General features: G+C 45.3%; 3 protein-coding genes across 3 annotated transcripts; all 3 read left to right on the plus strand.

The window, feature by feature from the left end:
- The first annotated feature begins 456 nt into the window (after positions 1-456).
- LOC125376733 (leucine-rich repeat extensin-like protein 5) lies at positions 457-2,205 on the plus strand. The gene has a single exon (XM_048388482.1). It carries the CDS (start codon positions 457-459, stop codon positions 2,203-2,205), a length of 1,749 nt encoding a protein of 582 aa, XP_048244439.1.
- A 3,798-nt stretch (positions 2,206-6,003) lies between these two features.
- On the plus strand, positions 6,004-6,570 carry LOC124125972 (protein argonaute 3-like). Its single transcript, XM_046489395.2, has one exon. The coding sequence runs from the start codon at positions 6,004-6,006 to the stop codon at positions 6,568-6,570; it is 567 nt and encodes a 188-aa protein (XP_046345351.2).
- A 4,438-nt stretch (positions 6,571-11,008) lies between these two features.
- LOC124125974 (transcription intermediary factor 1-beta-like) lies at positions 11,009-12,570 on the plus strand. The gene has a single exon (XM_048388498.1). It carries the CDS (start codon positions 11,087-11,089, stop codon positions 12,125-12,127), a length of 1,041 nt encoding a protein of 346 aa, XP_048244455.1. The 5' UTR covers positions 11,009-11,086; the 3' UTR covers positions 12,128-12,570.
- The last annotated feature ends 7,736 nt before the right edge of the window (positions 12,571-20,306 follow it).

The following is a 20,306-nucleotide window of genomic DNA, read 5'->3' on the forward strand; positions in this document are numbered from 1 at the left end:
TTTCTTGTCATGTGTTTCTTGTCATGTTTAACGTCGCACTCAGCAATATTCCACCTGTATGACCACGGTCTGTAAATAATGAAGTCTGTACCATGAGCATCCATCCACACAATTGGGATACGATGACATGCATCAACCAGGTCAGCAAGCCTGACCACCCGATCCCGTTAGTTGCCTCTTACAACAAGCATAGTCGCCTTTTATGGCAAGCATTGGTTGCCGAAGACCTATTCAGCCTTGCGAGAAGTAAGGTGAAGAGTTGATGGAAACATATTTATGATCATCCTGACAGAATCATATCCATAATAGATGCTTGTCACATGACAGTTGTAGTGATGGTGGTGGGTGAGTGAGTTAAATTTAATGTTGCATCTGCATTATTTCAGCCATATGGCAACAAAGTATTCATGATGGACATTTAAGCCTTCCACCTGCCATGCCTCTCCTCCACATGCCATGCCTCTCCCCCACCTGCCATGCCTCTCCCCCACCTGCCATGCCTCTCCCCCACCTGCCATGCCTCTCCCCCACCTGCCATGCCTCTCCTTCACCTGCCATGCCTCTCCCCCACCTGCCATGCCTCTCCTCCACATGCCATGCCTCTCCCCCACCTGCCATGCCTCTCCTTCACCTGCCATGCCTCTCCCCCACCTGCCATGCCTCTCCTTCACCTGCCATGCCTCTCCCCCACCTGCCATGCCTCTCCTCCACCTGCCATGCCTCTCCCCCACCTGCCATGCCTCTCCCCCACCTGCCATACTTCTCCCCCACCTGCCATGCCTCTCCCCCACCTGCCATGCCTCTCCCCCACCTGCCATGCCTCTCCTCCACCTGCCATGCCTCTCCCCCACCTGCCATGCCTCTCCCCCACCTGCCATGCCTCTCCCCCACCTGCCATGCCTCTCCCCCACCTGCCATGCCTCTCCCCCACCCCACCTGCCATGCCTCTCCCCCACCTGCCATGCCTCTCCCCCACCTGCCATGCCTCTCCCCCACCTGCCATGCCTCTCCCCCACCTGCCATGCCTCTCCCCCACCTGCCATGCCTCTCCCCCACCTGCCATGCCTCTCCTCCACCTGCCATGCCTCTCCCCCACCTGCCATGCCTCTCCCCCACCTGCCATGCCTCTCCCCCACCTGCCATGCCTCTCCCCCACCTGCCATGCCTCTCCTTCACCTGCCATGCCTCTCCCCCACCTGCCATGCCTCTCCTCCACCTGCCATGCCTCTCCCCCACCTGCCATGCCTCTCCCCCACCTGCCATGCCTCTCCCCCACCTGCCATGCCTCTCCCCCACCTGCCATGCCTCTCCTTCACCTGCCATGCCTCTCCCCCACCTGCCATGCCTCTCCTCCACCTGCCATGCCTCTCCCCCACCTGCCATGCCTCTCCCCCACCTGCCATGCCTCTCCTTCACCTTCCATGCCTCTCCTTCACCTTCCATGCCTCTCCCCCACCTGCCATGCCTCTCCTTCACCTGCCATGCCTCTCCCCCACCTGCCATGCCTCTCCCCCACCTGCCATGCCTCTCCCCCACCTGCCATGCCTCTCCCCCACCTGCCATGCCTCTCCCCCACCTGCCATGCCTCTCCCCCACCTGCCATGCCTCTCCCCCACCTGCCATGCCTCTCCTTCACCTGCCATGCCTCTCCCCCACCTGCCATGCCTCTCCTCCACCTGCCATGCCTCTCCCCCACCTGCCATGCCTCTCCCCCACCTGCCATGCCTCTCCTCCACCTGCCATGCCTCTCCTTCACCTTCCATGCCTCTCCTTCACCTGCCATGCCTCTCCCCCACCTGCCATGCCTCTCCTCCACCTGCCATGCCTCTCCTTCACCTGCCATGCCTCTCCTTCACCTTCCATGCCTCTCCCCCACCTGCCATGCCTCTCCTCCACATGCCATACTTCTCCTTCACCTGCCATGCCTCTCCTTCACCTGCCATGCCTCTCCCCCACCTGCCATGCCTCTCCTCCACCTGCCATGCCTCTCCTTCACCTGCCATGCCTCTCCTTCACCTTCCATGCCTCTCCCCCACCTGCCATGCCTCTCCTCCACATGCCATACTTCTCCTTCACCTGCCATGCCTCTCCTTCACCTTCCATGCCTCTCCCCCACCTGCCATGCCTCTCCTCCACCTGCCATGCCTCTCCTTCACCTGCCATGCCTCTCCTCCACCTGCCATGCCTCTCCTTCACCTGCCATGACTCTCCCCCACCTGCCATGCCTCTCCTCCACCTGCCATGCCTCTCCTTCACCTGCCATGCCTCTCCTCCACCTGCCATGCCTCTCCTTCACCTGCCATGCCTCTCCTCCACCTGCCATGCCTCTCCTTCACCTGCCATGCCTCTCCTCCACCTGCCATGCCTCTCCTCCTGCTGCCATGCCTCTCCTCCTGCTGCTATGCCTCTCCTCCACCTGCCATGCCTCTCCTCCACCTGCCATGCCTCTCCTCCTGCTGCCATGCCTCTCCTCCACCTGCCATGCCTCTCCTCCTGCTGCCATGCCTCTCCTCCACCTGCCATGCCTCTCCTCCTGCTGCCATGCCTCTCCTCCACCTGCCATGCCTCTCCTCCTGCTGCCATGCCTCTCCCCCACTTGCCATGCCTCACCCCCACTTTCTATGCCTCACCCCCACTTTCTATGCCTCTCCCCCACTTTCTATGCCTCTCCCCCACTTGCCATGCCTCACCCCCACTTGCCATGCCTCACCCCCACTTTCTATGCCTCTCCCCCACTTGTCATGCCTCTCCCCCACCTGCCATGCCTCTTCCCCAGTTGCCATGCCTCTTGAGTAGCAGCAGCCCAGTAGCAGCAGCCCAGTAGCAACAGCCCAGTAGCACCAACCCAGTAGCAACAGTCCAGGAGCAACAGCCCAGCATCAACAGCCCAGTAGCAACAGCCCAGGAGCAACAGCCCAGTAGCAACAGCCCAGGAGCAACAGCCCAGCAGCAACAGCCCAGTAGCAACAGCCCAGGAGCAACAGCCAAGGAGCAACAGCCCAGTAGCAAGAGCCAAGTAGCAACTACCAAGTAGCAACAGCCAAGGAGCAACAGCCCAGTAGCAAGAGCCAAGTAGCAACAACCCCAGCAGCAGCAGGTCAAGCAGCAAAAGCCCCAGCAGCAACAACAGCTGAACCAGCAGGAACATGCCAAGGCCTCTCTTCTAGCCCGCCAGTTGTTAATGGGGAGATCACTGCCTCCAGTGAAGTGGATAGGGTGTCTGCCAGGAGAGAGCTAGGTGGGTGAAGTGGATAGGGTGTCTGCCAGGAGAGAGCTAGGTCGGTGAAGTGGATAGGGTATCAGCCAGGAGAGAGCTAGGTGGGTGAAGTGGATAGGGTGTCAGCCAGGAGAGAGGAAGGTTGCTGAAGTAGATAGGGTGTCAGCCAGGAGAGAGGAAGGTTGGTGAAGTGGATAGGGTCTCTGCCAGGAGAGAGGAAGGTTGCTGAAGTAGATAGGGTGTCAGCCAGGAGAGAGCTAGGTTGGTGAAGTGGATAGGGTCTCTGCCAGGAGAGAGGAAGGTTGCTGAAGTAGATAGGGTGTCAGCCAGGAGAGAGGAAGGTTGCTGAAGTAGATAGGGTGTCAGCCAGGAGAGAGGAAGGTTGCTGAAGTAGATAGGGTGTCTGCCAGGAGAGAGGAAGGTTGCTGAAGTAGATAGGGTGTCAGCCAGGAGAGAGGAAGGTCGGTGAAGTGGATAGGGTGTCTGCCAGGAGAGAGGAAGGTTGCTGAAGTAGATAGGGTGTCAGCCAGGAGAGAGGAAGGTTGCTGAAGTAGATAGGGTGTCGGCCAGGAGAGAGGAAGGTCGGTGAAGTAGATAGGGTGTCAGCCAGGAGAGAGGAAGGTTGCTGAAGTAGATAGGGTGTCAGCCAGGAGAGAGGAAGGTCGGTGAAGTGGCTGCATCATTCGTTTAGAGATGGTACTTGTTGTTTCCGACCTTGGAGGGCTTGAGTATCATGTGTCTGAGGAGTAACCATGTCACCCTGCGGCATGGTATCTCCGACCCTGGAGGGCTTGAGTATCATGTGTCTGAGGAGTAACCATGTCACCCTGCGGCATGGTATCTCCGACCCTGGAGGGCTTGAGTATCATGTGTCTGAAGAGTAACCATGTCACCCTGCGGCATGGTATCTCCGACCCTGGAGGGCTTGAGTATCATGTGACTGAGGAGTAACCATGTCACCCTGCGGCATGGTATCTCCGACCCTGGAGGGCTTGAGTATCATGTGTCTGAGGAGTAACCATGTCACCCTGCGGCATGGTATCTCCGACCCTGGAGGGCTTGAGTATCATGTGTCTGAGGAGTAACCATGTCACCCTGCGGCATGGTATCTCCGACCCTGGAGGGCTTGAGTATCGTGTGTCTGAGGAGTAACCATGTCACCCTGCGGCATGGTATCTCCGACCCTGGAGGGCTTGAGTATCATGTGTCTGAGGAGTAACCATGTCACCCTGCGGCATGGTATCTCCGACCCTGGAGGGCTTGAGTATCATGTGTCTGAGGAGTAACCATGTCACCCTGCGGCATGGTATCTCCGACCCTGGAGGGCTTGAGTATCATGTGTCTGAGGAGTAACCATGTCACCCTGCGGCATGGTATCTCCGACCCTGGAGGGCTTGAGTATCATGTGTCTGAGGAGTAACCATGTCACCCTGCGGCATGGTATCTCCGACCCTGGAGGGCTTGAGTATCATGTGTCTGAGGAGTAACCATGTCACCCTGCGGCATGGTATCTCCGACCCTGGAGGGCTTGAGTATCATGTGTCTGAGGAGTAACCATGTCACCCTGCGGCATGGTATCTCCGACCCTGGAGGGCTTGAGTATCATGTGTCTGAGGAGTAACCATGTCACCCTGTGGCATGGTATCTCCGACCCTGGAGGGCTTGAGTATCATGTGTCTGAGGAGCAACCATGTCACCCTGCGGCATGGTATCTCCGACCCTGGAGGGCTTGAGTATCATGTGTCTGAGGAGTAACCATGTCACCCTGCGGCATGGTATCTCCGACCCTGGAGGGCTTGAGTATCATGTGTCTGAGGAGTAACCATGTCACCCTGCGGCATGGTATCTCCGACCCTGGAGGGCTTGAGTATCATGTGTCTGAGGAGTAACCATGTCACCCTGCGGCATGGTATCTCCGACCTTGGAGGGCTTGAGTATCATGTGTCTGAGGAGTAACCATGTCACCCTGTGGCATGGTATCTCCGACCCTGGAGGGCTTGAGTATCATGTGTCTGAGGAGTAACCATGTCACCCTGCGGCATGGTATCTCGAGTGTAAGAAATAGTGGTATAACACTATAACACCAGCATGAGTACAATCATCTCTAATATTAAAGGACAGTTCAGCTCAGCCACGGCAAAGAATGAGGAGGGTGAGTGAAGGAAGGAAGAAAGGAAGGGGTCTGTGAATGATTGTGTGAGCAATTGTTTGTGTTCCTCCGATCTTGGTATCATTGACTTCTTCACCAATGAGTAAAGGGGTGAGTGAAGGAGTGACTTTGAGTAGGTGAAGGCGACGTGAGGTGAAATGGGGTTTAACGTCGCATACAAGATTATTACACTTAAATAGCGACAAGCATGTCTGTGTGGCTGCTAGTACTGTCACACCCAACAGGACCTCCCTGTGTCACACCCAACATGACCTCAGTGTGTCGCCCCCAACATGACCTCCCTGTGTCACACCCAACATGACCTCACTGTGTTACACCAACCATGACCTCACTGTGTCACACTGACGTGGGTAGAGGTCCATTGTTCTCCAGAAATATTCTCCACTCTGTAAAAATCATGTCGGGACAAGGAGGCTAGTCTACTAAATCACTTTGTTGACACTGGTTGCACGTACATTCCCCGACGCAGTGTCGTTGGCGAGACACCGGTGGCAGGACACACGGTAAGTGGGAGTGTTACATGCACGGACATACAGGGAGACGGAATTCTGGTGGAACATACAATAGTTCCTCAAAAAGTGGAGGTATATGATTCTTCAGAAATACTAGGGAACGAATGAATAAAGGAGTGGGTGAAGGAATGAGTAAAGGAATGGGTGAAGGAATGAGAAAAGGTGTGGGTGAAGGATTGAGTAAAGGTGTGGGTGAAGGAATGAGAAAAGGAGTGGGTGAAGGATTGAGAAAAGGTGTGGGTGAAGGATTGAGAAAAGGTGTGGGTGAAGGAATGAGAAAAGGAGTGGGTGAAGGATTGAGAAAAGGTGTGGGTGAAGGAATGAGAAAAGGAGTGGGTGAAGGAATGAGAAAAGGAGTGGGTGAAGGAATGAATAAAGGAGTGGGTGAAGGAATGAGTAAAGGAATGGGTGAAGGAATGAGAAAAGGTGTGGGTGAAGGATTGAGAAAAGGTGTGGGTGAAGGAATGAGAAAAGGAGTGGGTGAAGGATTGAGAAAAGGTGTGGGTGAAGGAATGAGAAAAGGAGTGGGTGAAGGAATGAGAAAAGGTGTGGGTGAAGGATTGAGAAAAGGTGTGGGTGAAGGAATGAGAAAAGGAGTGGGTGAAGGAATGAGTAAAGGTGTTGAAGGAATGAGTAAAGGAATGTATGAAGGAATGAGTAAAGGAGTATGAAGGAATGAGTAAAGGGGTGTATGAAGGAATGAGTAAAGGGGTGTATGAAGGAATGAGTAAAGGTGTGGGTGAAGGAATGAGTAAAGGAAGGAATGAGTAAAGGAGTGTATGAAGGAATGAGTAAAGGAGTATGAAGGAATGAGTAAAGGGGTGTATGAAGGAATGAGTAAAGGTGTGGGTGAAGGAATGAGTAAAGGAAGGAATGAGTAAAGGAGTGTATGAAGGAATGAGCAAAGGGGTGTATGAAGGAATGAGTAAAGGGGTGTATGAAGGAATGAGTAAAGGAGGGTGAAGGAATTGGGTAAAGGAGTGGGTGAAGGAATGAGTAAAGGTGTGAGTGAAGGAATGAGTAAAGGAGTGTATGAAGGAATGAGTAAAGGGGTGTGTGAAGGAATGAGTAAAGGGGTGTATGAAGGAATGAGTAAAGGAGTGTATGAAGGAATGAGTAAAGGGGTGTGTGAAGGAATGAGTAAAGGGGTGTATGAAGGAATGAGTAAAGGAGTGTATGAAGGAATGAGTAAAGGAGTGTATGAAGGAATGAGTAAAGGGGTGTGTGAAGGAATGAGTAAAGGGGTGTATGAAGGAATGAGTAAAGGAGTGGGTGAAGGAATGAGAAAAGGAATGGGTGAAGGAATGAGTAAAGGAATTGGTGAAGGAATGAGTAAAGGAGTGGTGAAGGATTGAGTAAAGGTGTGAGCATAGGAATGAGTAAAGGGGTTTATGAAGGAATGAGTAAAGGAGTGGGTGAAGGAATGAGTAAAGGTGTGAGCATAGGAATGAGTAAAGGAGTGTGTGAAGGAATGAGTAAAGGAGTGGGTGTAGGAATGACTGATGGAGTGTGTGAAGGGTGATTCAATGAAAGGGTGAGTCAGAGAAGGGAGGCGGTTAGGCAGTGAATGAAATATGTTTTGGAATAATATAAGTTTGAAGCTTATTAGCAACATGAATTAAGAAATGTCAGCCTTACGCAATCGGCTAGATAAGTGAGTAACTCCAAAGACATCTGTTGTTGCCCTGATCTCGTGGAGTCGAGCAGAATGACCTGAAAAAGTAAAACATGAACTTTACTCATAAATAAAACAGACACTTGACCAAGCAACAAGTCAAGGAATACTTCAATACAAGTGCAATGTCAATACACCAACATAAACTGTTCAACAGTGTTATGACAATAAAATCATAAATTTCCTTTTCAAACATAGAAACATGTTAAACTTACATTACTTCATCAACATACCTCTACAATACACGCTATATACAGCACCGAGCAAAGCAATGAATAAACCTCAAATCTGAGACAAGCTAATCAAAAGAACCCAATTCAGATGACGTAATGATATACTAACGGAAAAAATGTAAATGTGTTTCGCTTAAAGTTCTATAAAAATGTATATATTCTGAAAATAAATGTTGCATTTTTCAATACATATTCATGAAGACATCTCGACTTCAAGGTGGTGAATCACAATTTGGCCGTGCATGTTAATTTACGGCGCACACTTTTCGTGTTTCTTGGGAGCCTGAGACTCGCACACGTGTTTCTTAGGAGCCTGAGACTCGCACACCTGTTTTTTTCTAACGCTGACCTGCATACCATGACTACTTAGGTATCAGGTGCTCATGAAAACAATTTTGTTCAGCCGTGCATTGTTTACTCAATACGCTTTCCTGAAAACCAACGTCTACGCGCGGTGCGTATGCTGCAAACAGGACATTTTTTAGATGTTTTAGATGCCAGACCTTTTAATGTTTATCATAACACACAATATCATATCCTTGGAACTACAGCAGGGCAACACTCATGGACTTGCCACGGGCCGAATATCCACGTGTGACGTCACGTCAACAAGACAACCATATTCAGTTGGTGCATCTACGAAATCTATACCAAACTGCCACATTTACAGCTTGGTCAATTCCTGGGTTGAGACCAAATAGTGGCAGAACCGTCCGCAACCGGTCGAGGGAGCACAACGTCCGGCCCCGACGTCCAGCGATACGCAAAATTGTGCTTCTACGTCACCGTCAGGCACGCCTTGCTTGGTGAAAAAATCATCTGATGTTCAGAAGACAAGACTGGGACAGTATTCTGTTCACAGATTGGTCCAAGTTTTATCTAGACAGCTCTGATGCCATGCTGTACTGCCATGACTGGCCGTTTCTCCAGACATCTCCCTTAAGAAAACATGTATAGGATGAGATAAAACGACATCTGCGACAGGACCAGAACCTGCCGACATCGCTAATTAGACCGGATTTTGGTTTACATTTGGAACATCAGCCCCCCCAGGCTGTTTTCAACCATCTGGTGTCTTCAATGCGCCGCCGCTGCCTCGCATGTATCAACGTAAATGGTATTCACTCACTGAGCTGTTATACCACCCCTCTTTAAAGGCGTGGCGCTCTGTGTCCTGTTACCCAGGTATGGAATTTGTCGATGAATTTGTTCTGAAAAAAACCAGTTATCAGACGAATGACCAAACATTATGTTGTTATTTTCATTAACATAACATTTACACAGTTACTTTTTCCGTTGGTATAAAACAACCCAACTATAGGTACACTCTACCAACCCATCATATAAACCCTTGAAAACCTTGGAAAAAGCAAGCTCGTTGTATTGATGAGATGCGTTTACCGCCAGAAATACCTTCAAAGATGTGTTTGTGAGATTAGTTTAACGTCCGATAGCATCAGGAAACCTGTAATATATATGATTGACTGTACTTGAAAAAAGAATAAAATAACAAGAAAACAAATTTCATGCGTGTTTATTTGACTGCCACATATATATGCGACCCGTGAAGAATAGATCTTCAGAGGCGACTAACGGGTTCGGGTGGTCAGGCTAGCTGATTTTGTTGATGCATTTCATCGTATCCCAGTTGTGTAGATCGATGCTCATGATTTCAATCACTGGATTGACTGGTCCAGACTGGTACAGACCGCCGTCATATAGGTAGAATATTGCTGAGTGCGGCGTCAAACAACAAACAATCAAGCAAACATATATATGCAAACATATATGATACAGTTGTATCTTTAGAGAGCATGTCAAAAAGGGAGAAAACAAGGTCTGAACAATAACATATTCCTATTTAGATTTGTTTGTTGTTTAATGTCAATATTGTAGTTGTTGACAATATTAGAACCGTTGTTGTTTGTTGACATTCAGGTACGTCACTGACCATCTGATCCGGTCTCGTCACAGCAGAGTGTTGTGAATCTGTTCTCGCCCGTGTACAGACGGAGTTATCTCTGCTCAGGTTGCCACGTGGTGGATGGCGTCAACTGACTAACGTTGGGATACCTCAGTCCTGTGTGTAGAACCCGGATGGTTGATCAAACTTTGACACTGACTCGGTTGTGCTGCGTTCATTACCTGTTTGTTACTCTGTGGGCAATACCCAGGCCACTTCAATGTACCAGGAATACATAAACGAACTTAAACATTACATGTTCTTTTGTTTCAGATGGCTGCCGCCAGAAAGCTGGAGAGTCTGAATGAGAACTTCCCGACCTGCTCAGTTTGTACGGAGGGATACAAAGACCCCTGTACTCTGACCTGTGGCCACACCTTCTGTAAGGGCTGCCTGGGGAAATTCCTGAAGACCAGACAAGACGCCATCAGAGCCAAGTCCACCCCGTGTCCCTACTGTCGTCAGATGACCCAAGCTCCCCAGCCTGACAGACCAGTGGAGGAGTGGGTGAAACAGATCAAACCCAGTTTCCTCATACAGGGACTTCTGGACACTCTAGCCTGTGGGGGAAATACCACTGATAGTAAGTAAACGTAATGAAAAAAGGCGAAAGATCATCTCATTCTTGAAGCTTCTCTTGAATTATGCCTGGAGAACGGAACATCGGTGGTTCTATCCCCGGGTACAAGAACTGGTTCCAGAACATCTTGGATGTACTGATTCCCCGTGAGATTGTACTGTATTGCGTCCAGGTTCAGCTTGTCTCACGTTTCTCGCGCGATAACATGCTGAACCTGGACGCCAAATCAGTACTGAGTCTCTGCCATAAGGGGCGTACGTTGGCCCGATGTTCCTGGGTGTATGGGCCGTATTCAGGTGCCTCCCTGACACAAGCAGAACCTGCTCTCGTACAACCAATGGATCTTCCTCAAGGTTCTCAGATCCCAAACCCGAGGTGCTTATCACCATGCCAGACGGAGCCTCTGATCTCCCAGAAGGGGGCTTTTGATGACTCCCCTGGGCGCCATTCCTGCTGCCCTAAAGCGGTTTCTGAACATTCGACATACACCGATTGTCGTTTGATGACACGACTCTTTGCAAATGCCTGCCGTTGTACTAATCGAAGCAGTGCCCTGTCTTTCTGATCGTGGAAGGTCCTTCATGGCATTGGTTTGAGCATGCTTTCTCACCAATCGGCTGCTTACAGTGTAATGGTGGCCCGGTTGATGCCCCATATCTTTGAGGGAGAAGGCATTCCAAGTATTTGTCATCTTGCGCCTCTGATATCCTCCTTCGAGACATGTTCACAGTGAATCATGAACCCTTGCCTTGCCATGACATGTTTTGATACAGACAACTGCTGCCATCCCTGCCAGGATCTTGGAGAAAGTCATCCGGCCAACTCCTACTGTCAAGACTGTGATGTGCCGCTCTGTGAGAGATGTGTGAAAATGCATGCGTCTCTTCCTGCAACGTCAAAGCACGTGATTGCTGACCTTGGTGGAGCAGTGAAGGTCACTAAACGACAGAGACCAAGGTGCACAGAACACAATGACGACTTGGATTTCTGCTGCAGAGACTGTAACAGAGCAATATTCCCCAAGTGTTGTGCCTTATACCACAGGAAATGCGACTCTGTGTTCACTATTCAGTCCATAATGTCTGAGATGAGAAGTGTTCTTACACACAATAAGGGATTGATTACACAGAGCTTTGACGACACGGGCAGATCACTTCAACAACACAGATCACAGATTGATGCGATCAGCCACAACAAAGACAAAATTAAGTCACAGATCAGACAGGCCTCACAGAAAGCCATGGACGTGATTAAAGAGAAGGAGAACCAGCTGCTGGAGGAGCTGAATGAGATGACAGAGAAGCAGTCTGGCCAACTAAGGGGGCGGATAAAGTCAGGGGAAATAGACATGCAGATGTATCAACAATACATAGAGTACATCACCCAGATGTTGAAGTCTGGGAGTGAGACTGACATGTTTGGCATGTACCAAATGTGTCGGTCAGGGGCAATCAAGAAGGCAACAGACAGGGATGTCACTTTCACAGACAGTGGTCAAGATACAAATCTTATATTTGTGAATGAAATAGATGAGAGGAAATTACACAAGGATGTACAACTTGGTAGAATTCAACAGAACATTTATGACGTTATATATACGCAAATTGGTAAAACACAGAGTGGCACATTTGACGTCATGTGCAGACCAGTGTTACACAAGACAGTCGGCATTAGGGTCGATGGCGACAAGAAGCAGCCGTATCCATCTGACGTCACAGTCCTGGTTGTGGATGGTGAGGAGACACTGGTGGTCACAACTACAACAATAAATGTCTGAAATCCTTCTGCACAAAGAATGACATATCACAACACAGTAAACTGGATCTTCCAAGTAACCCAAGATCTGTGACGAGGCTGAGGGACAACCAGATGGCTGTATCAGTCTGGGCACACAATGAGATTGTAATAGTACGGGTCACCCCTGACCTTGTACTACAGTCACGTGTCACAACAAAGAAGAAGTACACATGTCTAACAGACTTGAGTCCTTCAACATTAGCAGCAGGTTGTTGGGATCCTCCCTGTGTTGACATCCTGGATGTATCGGGGAGAGTAATGAGGTCAGTCAGTGCACTCAACACACGGGATATATAACCCTATTTTCCTCTGTGCTACAGACAGGGGCAACATCCTGGTGTCAGATTCTGGGCCGCACTCTGTCTACTGTATCACACCAGAGGGAGATGTTGTGTTCACCTACACCCCTACAAGAGTCAAGAGACTGGACAGACCACAGAGTATGACAACTACCGACACAGGACACATCCTGGTGGCAGACCTGGGAGCACGCAAGGTGGTACTACTGACACAAGCAGGGGAGTTTGTCAGAGACCTGCTGACGTCACAAAATGGAATAGAAAACCCAAACAGCTTGTTTCTCTGTGGACATAAACTGTATGTGTTGGGATACAATAGAGATGTTGTGAAGGTATTCATGTGCAATACACCCCAGTGAGACGTCAGTTACACACAGACAACAAACCCTAGCACCATGTCTCAGGAACTGTCAGTTTATGTGAAACTGACATCCAAGAAGATTGTGTAACTTGAGGGGTCGAGTGGTGAACCGAACATGCAGAAGACACATTCATGTAGTTTCTTGAACATAATCAACCAACTTCATCACGTGTGTTTGTATATGAGAATGTTAACTTGTATTTCAAATTCCAAAATGTATTCAAAAAATCTTTATCGTCCTGTGATTTATACAGGAATATTCAATATTCAGACGTCCTTGGAAAACTAGGCTTTGCTTCTTGTACATTTTCTGTTGCGAATGTCCATGAATGTGTGACCGTTCCTTAACATATTAATGGTTAACAATGTAGATGTTCCTCACTGGATATACTCATATAAAATTCAAGAAAAGGTTCACTGTGTAATTCATTCAACGGGTTGAAGGCGGATATCATTTTCTGCTTGAAGTTCTTACTATTGTCAGTTTAGTATCAGTTTGACAGATGCATTGTATCTTGTATTATACATTCATGTACATACAGACTGTATTTCATTTTAAATTTTGTAGCAATATTTGTATTAGCATTTGATTTACAAATGCAAGTATTTTTAAACTAATGAACGCTTTTTCTATCAACGGGTTTCACCATTTTGAAACAGATTATACTCAATAGACCAAAGAAGTTTTAAGGGTTCAATCTATTTTAGTTTAGTATCATTCAGTAGCATTGATGATGGGGATACTGGACCACCCCATCTGGACCAGGTCCAGCTCCTGAAAATGTTCAGGTCTTAAGTTTGATTAATTATGTGATGACGATCTAATGATCATCATATTATCAAGATGCCGACCTATATCGAGGAAATAATTTATTCTTATTCCTTGGTTTTGGTACGGAATGTGTAGCGTGCTTGTCCTATGAAGTTGTTTTTCTCATCTTCATTAGTGCCACAGTCTAGTGAGAATTTGTCTTAATCTCTGTGTTTTAATTAGTGAGTTCTGACAATACTAAACGAAACTCTTCCTCAGATATCTTACCATTAGCTTGTGCTGCTGAGATATGATCCTCAATGCTCTTTAATTTTGCTTCAGCCAGCACACAAATACTATCATGTTTTAAGGCTTACTATTGCATCCAGGGAGAAATATATTAAGAGCTGTTCCTGCCACTCCAGAGACTCTGGCTGGCGATAACAGTTGATAATAAGCCAACACCGTCTACACCAAGACCCCACTAGTTACTAAAAGTACAGTGTCTTCTCCATGAAGAGCATTCACAGCTCTATGATACTTTTTATACAAATCAATTCTCCAGTTGCTCTTTAATTCCACTTATTTGTTGTAATTGAAATTCATTTACAGTATCCATCTTTTCAAACACTTCATGGAGTGCAGGATATAAATTCATTATGTATATCATATAAGAGTGTTTAAATGTTCCAATGGCAATGTCTTGAGACTATGCATCATAGGCAGTTTGGCCGGGTATAGGTTTTAACATGGAGTCTATATACGTTTCATGTATTCCCTCAGTTAAGTTAAAATGCTCATATGTATTTAAGTATTCATAGTGCTGTAACGTAAAACGATACATGGCAGTCTGTGAGTTGAGACTTGACCCTTGGACAGCGGCTAGGCTGGTGGACCCTCTAGCTTACGTCTCCGAGAGACTTACTACATGGATATGATGTAGCAGGATACTATTAGAGAATAAACATTGTGGACCCACAGACAGACGGGTGTTGCAGAAATACCCGGTAGAACACCAACTTCTACCTGGGATATATGCATTAACCTTATTATTATGTTATTAGGCATAAATATTTTAGTGAGTCAAATGATCCCTGCATCAAACTGGATCCCAGCAATATAAGGTAACTCTTGATGATTTCAAATACTGCTACAAATATGTCACTCTTGTTTTTTTTGTCTCAGTTAAGCCTTAGACCCAGTCATACCTCGAGATAATCTTCTGGTGCATCCCCAAGCAAGACTTCGATAAAAAGTGTAGAGCCTCCAGCTAAAGATCAAACTTAAGCCAATATTTTAAAAGTTGGGCGGCTCATTAACATATGGTTTCCTTTGGTATTGGAGCAATGAATACACTTTTTCATTCTGATGGGATATAAGCCTCCCACTGTTCATTATTTTATCTAAATCATGTGTCTTACCCTTCGGCATTACATGTAGTTGACTAACGGTGATATTTAGTAGCCAGTCGATGTTTGCTTCGAGCATAATCCGTTGATAACATCATTGAGGGCAAGATTGTACAAGTTGTTATAACTGGGATTTCTAACCTCAACATCTTGTAAATCTCCTATATAAGGTGCCACACTAGCAGCAGTAAATATAACATCTTCCACTTGTTTATACCATCTTGCAAGTGTAAAACATATAACATGTCTTGAATTACAGGTCTATGAAATCCTTCGGTGTCTCCAAGATCAGAAAGTGCAATTGTATTACATTGTTTAAGGTGATGCATTCCAGGACCTGCAGAATCAACCATTATTAATAATATGAAGTGACACGCTCAAATATCCTATATGGACAGGTTGATGTTTTATATCTAAAAACAGAAACTTTGAGTTCTGTATTAATGCCTTTCCTTAACTTCTTACACTGCAAAGATAAGAAAGATTCTGTTCTATCACTGTTGTATTTTTCATCTTTGACTGGAATAGCCCTCAGCAGAGTTGGAGACTTTCATGTTGGACATTATCTGTTGTACTAATCTGGTCAAAGGGATGCACCAGTCTGGAGAGGGAACTAAATTGGTTAGTCTTTCTCCACTCTTACTTGTGCTTGGTCCAACTTCTTTTCCTGCAAATCCAAGTATATTTGCAAATTCACCAGCAGGTTTTTTACTATTTTGTATTGATATTTTGCATTTTGTGTGATACTAGCACCATAAGGCTTACAGATTTCAGTATTGAGTATTAACTTCAGTTGAAGCAGCAGTGTCTGTTAAGTCATCAAGTTTTATCCGTTTTATATTAGATATTAAAAATATATGTTTACCACAATCATGTCTTTGCAATACAGACGCAAGTTAAATCCACAAGGTAGACTGCACAACCCATCAGGTGCCAAAGCAATTCACCAGTCTGTAACTATAATTAATAATCCGAGTACCATTGATCAGAATCAGACACTTCTGGTTCGCTTTCCAAATATCGGTACTCATTATGTGATGCTTCCAGGAACTGCGCAACAAGCTTTGAGTTTGATGTATGCTGATGATAGCAGGGAGCTTGTTCAGAACAAAGGTCGAGCAACTGTACAAAAAACCCTATTAAAATGAGTGGTTATGAGGTCTTGAGTATTGATGACAGTGATGTATACTACTGTTATATGGATCTCTGGATAACGGCAGGAAAACGGAAAAACTTACTCTACCAAGGTATAGGTACAAGCAATAATCGGAAATTCAACGAGACTGCGTGTAGGTTCCTTTATTGGCCTTGATCATTTTTGAGGTGAGGTGAAATGGGGTTTAACGTCGCGTCCAAGATTATTGGACTTATATAGCGACGTGCAAGTACGTGTGTGTGTGTGTTTGTGTGGCTGCTTGTACTAGTCCGGACTGATGCCGATTTATAGTGCTAGCTCGTTGAGATACCATGCCGCAGTTTAACATGAATACCCCACTCAGACACAGTATACTGACTCCAAGCCGACCAGTCCTTGTTTTAGCCCCTTAAAGGGGCACTGATCTAAAGCATTTCCCCGGGACTGGTTGTTGCCTTTGTTATTGTTTTTACCCAGTGAGTACCTGGATGTATAGCAGAAATCTAGACTAGTTCGCGACCTCTGCTGCGCCATTCGTAAGTGCATTAGTCCATTTTATGGGTAGTAAAAAGGGCGTATGGTCACACCGATCATTAAAATGAAATACAGTTTTCGAGATAATAAAGAAATGTAGGTATCTCTGTGGGTTGCATCGGTAATGATGACGAAGTTTTGATAAGTCACTTGCTTGGTAATTTTGCGATTTCCATTTACACTATTTTGACTTGCAACACAAAGTAAATATTGCTTTTTTTATAGTGTGTATATTTTTTACTGTCAAAATGGGTAACATTTTCAAATTTATTAAATGCCTAAATATTCAGTTATTTTACAAAGTGACTGAAAAACATTTCCATCTGTATTATTATGATAATATTATGATTCCAAATATTTTGATGTTTAATGTCATCAAGTACAACAAGTACCATATTTTAATGTCTTTTGGTATGACGCGATCGGGGATCGAACCCCGGACCTTCCGCTGATCGTTTTTGAGAAGATGAGGCTATACCTGATGCATTAGGTAACTGATTCTATATTCCACTTGAATTTGAATAACTAGAGAGTCACGTGCCCTTCTACAAAGCATCACTAGGTGATATGTTAGAATATGAACTTACTTTTAATGACTACCACAGAGTAATCAGAACCACCGGTGAAGAAGCTAGCTTTACATTAACAATATCTCACTGGAGTGTGAGGCTGGTAAATAAAACTTATATTTGTATGTGATTATGGATGTTCAACTTAATAAACAAAATGGATGGAACATTCTATTAATATTCTTTTACTATAGGAACCTCACTGCACTATCCTATGTGGGCAAATTGGTTTTGGTAAAACAGCTTTTATTCTCGAAATTTTATAAGGCAATTTTTACAAATTTTTGTGCATGTCATTATTCAAAGTCCAACCATAAACGTTAATAAAATATACCCATGAAGAAAATGGAGAATGGAGGTTCCCTAGGTGTACAAAATTGACTCAGGTGAACATCTCCAAGAATAACGTGAGAACCAACCCATTTTATCATAAACGACTTCCATGCCAGAACAAAACTTTCCAAAAAGAAAGATATGCTTTCTCAGGTTAACCTATGAAACATAGTGTTTTGGTACTTTCTCAAAAATGCAGTTGAGTCCTGAAAGATCTCAGAGAGCAGACACGTTGGATTGTCCCGTTTCATTGCAAGGATCGAGATTCATTTGAGGAACGTCTACGTGAAAATGATGTTATTCCTACTAAGAGCGAGCGACATCAATTTCGAAAACTGTTAGCAGAAACCAGGCACACTAAACTCATATGAAAAACTGACCAACCAGCTGCTTATGCAATTGCTTAGCAACTGCTTAGCAAAATATTACAACTGCTTAGCAAATTGAACACCTACAACCATTTGCTTATACAATAATGTGGTGGCAAATACTCATTCTTTTTCAACAGGTTATTATGTCTGGTTGTATTGTTAATTTCATTTAAAAAAATTATTAAATATAAGCTATTGTATTACGCTAAGGAGATGGAATGCAATCAACTTCTAAAACAACTGCTCCCAGATGAACCCATCCAAGATAAGTCCAACACTAAATCTATAGAACAACTTTGGTATCTGGTGGGAAACGCGCCCAATACTTACGGGAAGATGATACCAATGAACAAATTGATCTGCAATGACTAAAACAATATGTTCAGCTATGTTACATATTCACATGTGTAGCTAGTATGATTCTTCCTGTCCCACCAGAAAATCGTCTATGTTTATGGGAATCCCTTGAGGAAGACCAATTTGTTGGACATGCTTTGAGTGCGTTAAGCTGCTAGTTTTACCATAGACACGGAATGTTCTCAGTGTCATTAACCACTGCTGTAATAACGGCTAAGTACTGTCACTTTAAACATAACTATTCTCCTAATAGTACTGGAGGTGGAAACACTGACACAACAAGTTGTGTAAATACCAACACTGGTGGAAAGAATGACTGTGACCCTAAGGAAGTAGCAATGGTTAAGAAGTGGCTACGGATAGAAAGGCGAAACTACGACAACACAGTTCATACACTGAGTGGATTACAACTTGGGCTCCATATGCACTCACTACGGCTGTAGAATGGTAGAATGTTGGTATCCTTCAGCAGTTGTCAGCAGTTTAGCTATCGACTATGCTCGAAAAGGTAAGATGACTACTAAAGCTAGAACTGGAATACATGTCATGGTAAGAAGGAAAGGCCATATTAGCTTTCCATGCTCTGTGTGTGGAAGTAGGGTCAAAGGTCAGTTTTGTTGAATTTAAAAAAGCGATGAAACCCTTTCCCGTCCAATAGAAATCTCCGCATAAAGCAGAGTCGTACAATTGTACAATTCCTATATCTATATCATGAGCATGTGTTTATGAATCACTTTCAAATTGTAATGATACCATTTTCGCGAAAAGGTGAGTGTATCCTGCCCCACCTGTGGCACCCATAACAAACACATGCAAAGGCAATTCAATTGTCCACCTGAAAAAAAAGGAACATATGGTACAAGTCAAAATAATGAATTGCATCGGACACAATTTTTGTCACTGATACGTCAAATTTTGAAATGTCCTCCACATGTCCACCATAAAACATTTTGAAAGATATTCTGAGGCCTTGAATGTAGTAACATTGATCAAACACCTTTTGAGCAAGAGAGGTATGGCGCTCTTAGAAATCTTGTTAGAAAGAGCATGTTCGATTGTATCTCAAAAGTTGTCAAATGTAAACACCAAAGGCTGGAGCTACTAGAATATTGCTCGACATGAAGGGAAAGTTGACTATTGGAAAGTTGAAGTCATCCCTCTTGCCATACAGTCTGGGGAGTGTTTTGTCACTCTGAATCTTTAGACATAGAATTTGCCTTTAAGCAAGGCCCATGGGTCTGACAAAGAACGGCTCCAGATTAATTACGTTAGTAAGAGTGAGTACCCCAATGAGAGAAATAGTCTGGGTGGAATTAATATTTTTATTACATTGAAAATAAACAAGATTAGTTCACATGTAATTATACTGTACCATGACTCCTGTTACAGAGTTGAAAGCCTTGGCAAAACAGTGCGGTGACTTAAGAGAATGAGAAAAGCTGACCTTACTTGGTCTGAACTACAACAAACCCCCGACTGTCAGAAAACTCATAGCCCAGGCAAGTAGTCATGGGCTGAGAGGTTATATTCTTAAGAGAGAAAAGCTGAATTGATTGATTTACTGATGACAACAACAAACCAAATGATGAACCAGTCGAGTTAAGATTTGTTCCCACACACCATGCTAAGAGGTTGGAAGATGGATATTATGTCCAACACGGATGTTGATAAAGTTAAACCCATCATTTCAAGGAAAATTAACGAGGAGTTAGATGATTTAAAAAGTATACAATATCAGCAAACTGTTATAATGTCTAAAACTAACACCGAAGATAGCGTTGAATATACTGAACAACCATGAAGTAACAACTGAATCGAGTTCAATGAGGTCATCATTAGATACATCACTTCAACAGAAACAAGAAACTTTGGAGGAATGGACTGTTGGAGGTTCAGGTTGTGGATAGATTGATACTTTATATTTAGATATAGCAGATTATATGCCTTGGAAGGTGGATCTTATATAGATTTACCCCCATATCATAAGAAAAAACATGCCATAATTAAAGTAAAAAATAATAATAATAATTGTTAATATTG

The sequence above is a fragment of the Haliotis rufescens genome, unplaced genomic scaffold (genome assembly GCF_023055435.1).
Source record: "Haliotis rufescens isolate VD_foot unplaced genomic scaffold, xgHalRufe1.0.p SCAF_72, whole genome shotgun sequence".
NCBI lineage: Eukaryota > Metazoa > Mollusca > Gastropoda > Lepetellida > Haliotidae > Haliotis > Haliotis rufescens.

Excerpts from the sequence above, each read along its gene's own strand:
- LOC125376733 (XM_048388482.1), top strand. The coding sequence starts at position 457 with ATGCCTCTCCCCCACCTGCCATGCCTCTCCCCCACCTGCCATGCCTCT.
- LOC124125972 (XM_046489395.2), top strand. The coding sequence starts at position 6,004 with ATGAATAAAGGAGTGGGTGAAGGAATGAGTAAAGGAATGGGTGAAGGA.
- LOC124125974 (XM_048388498.1), top strand. The coding sequence starts at position 11,087 with ATGAACCCTTGCCTTGCCATGACATGTTTTGATACAGACAACTGCTGC.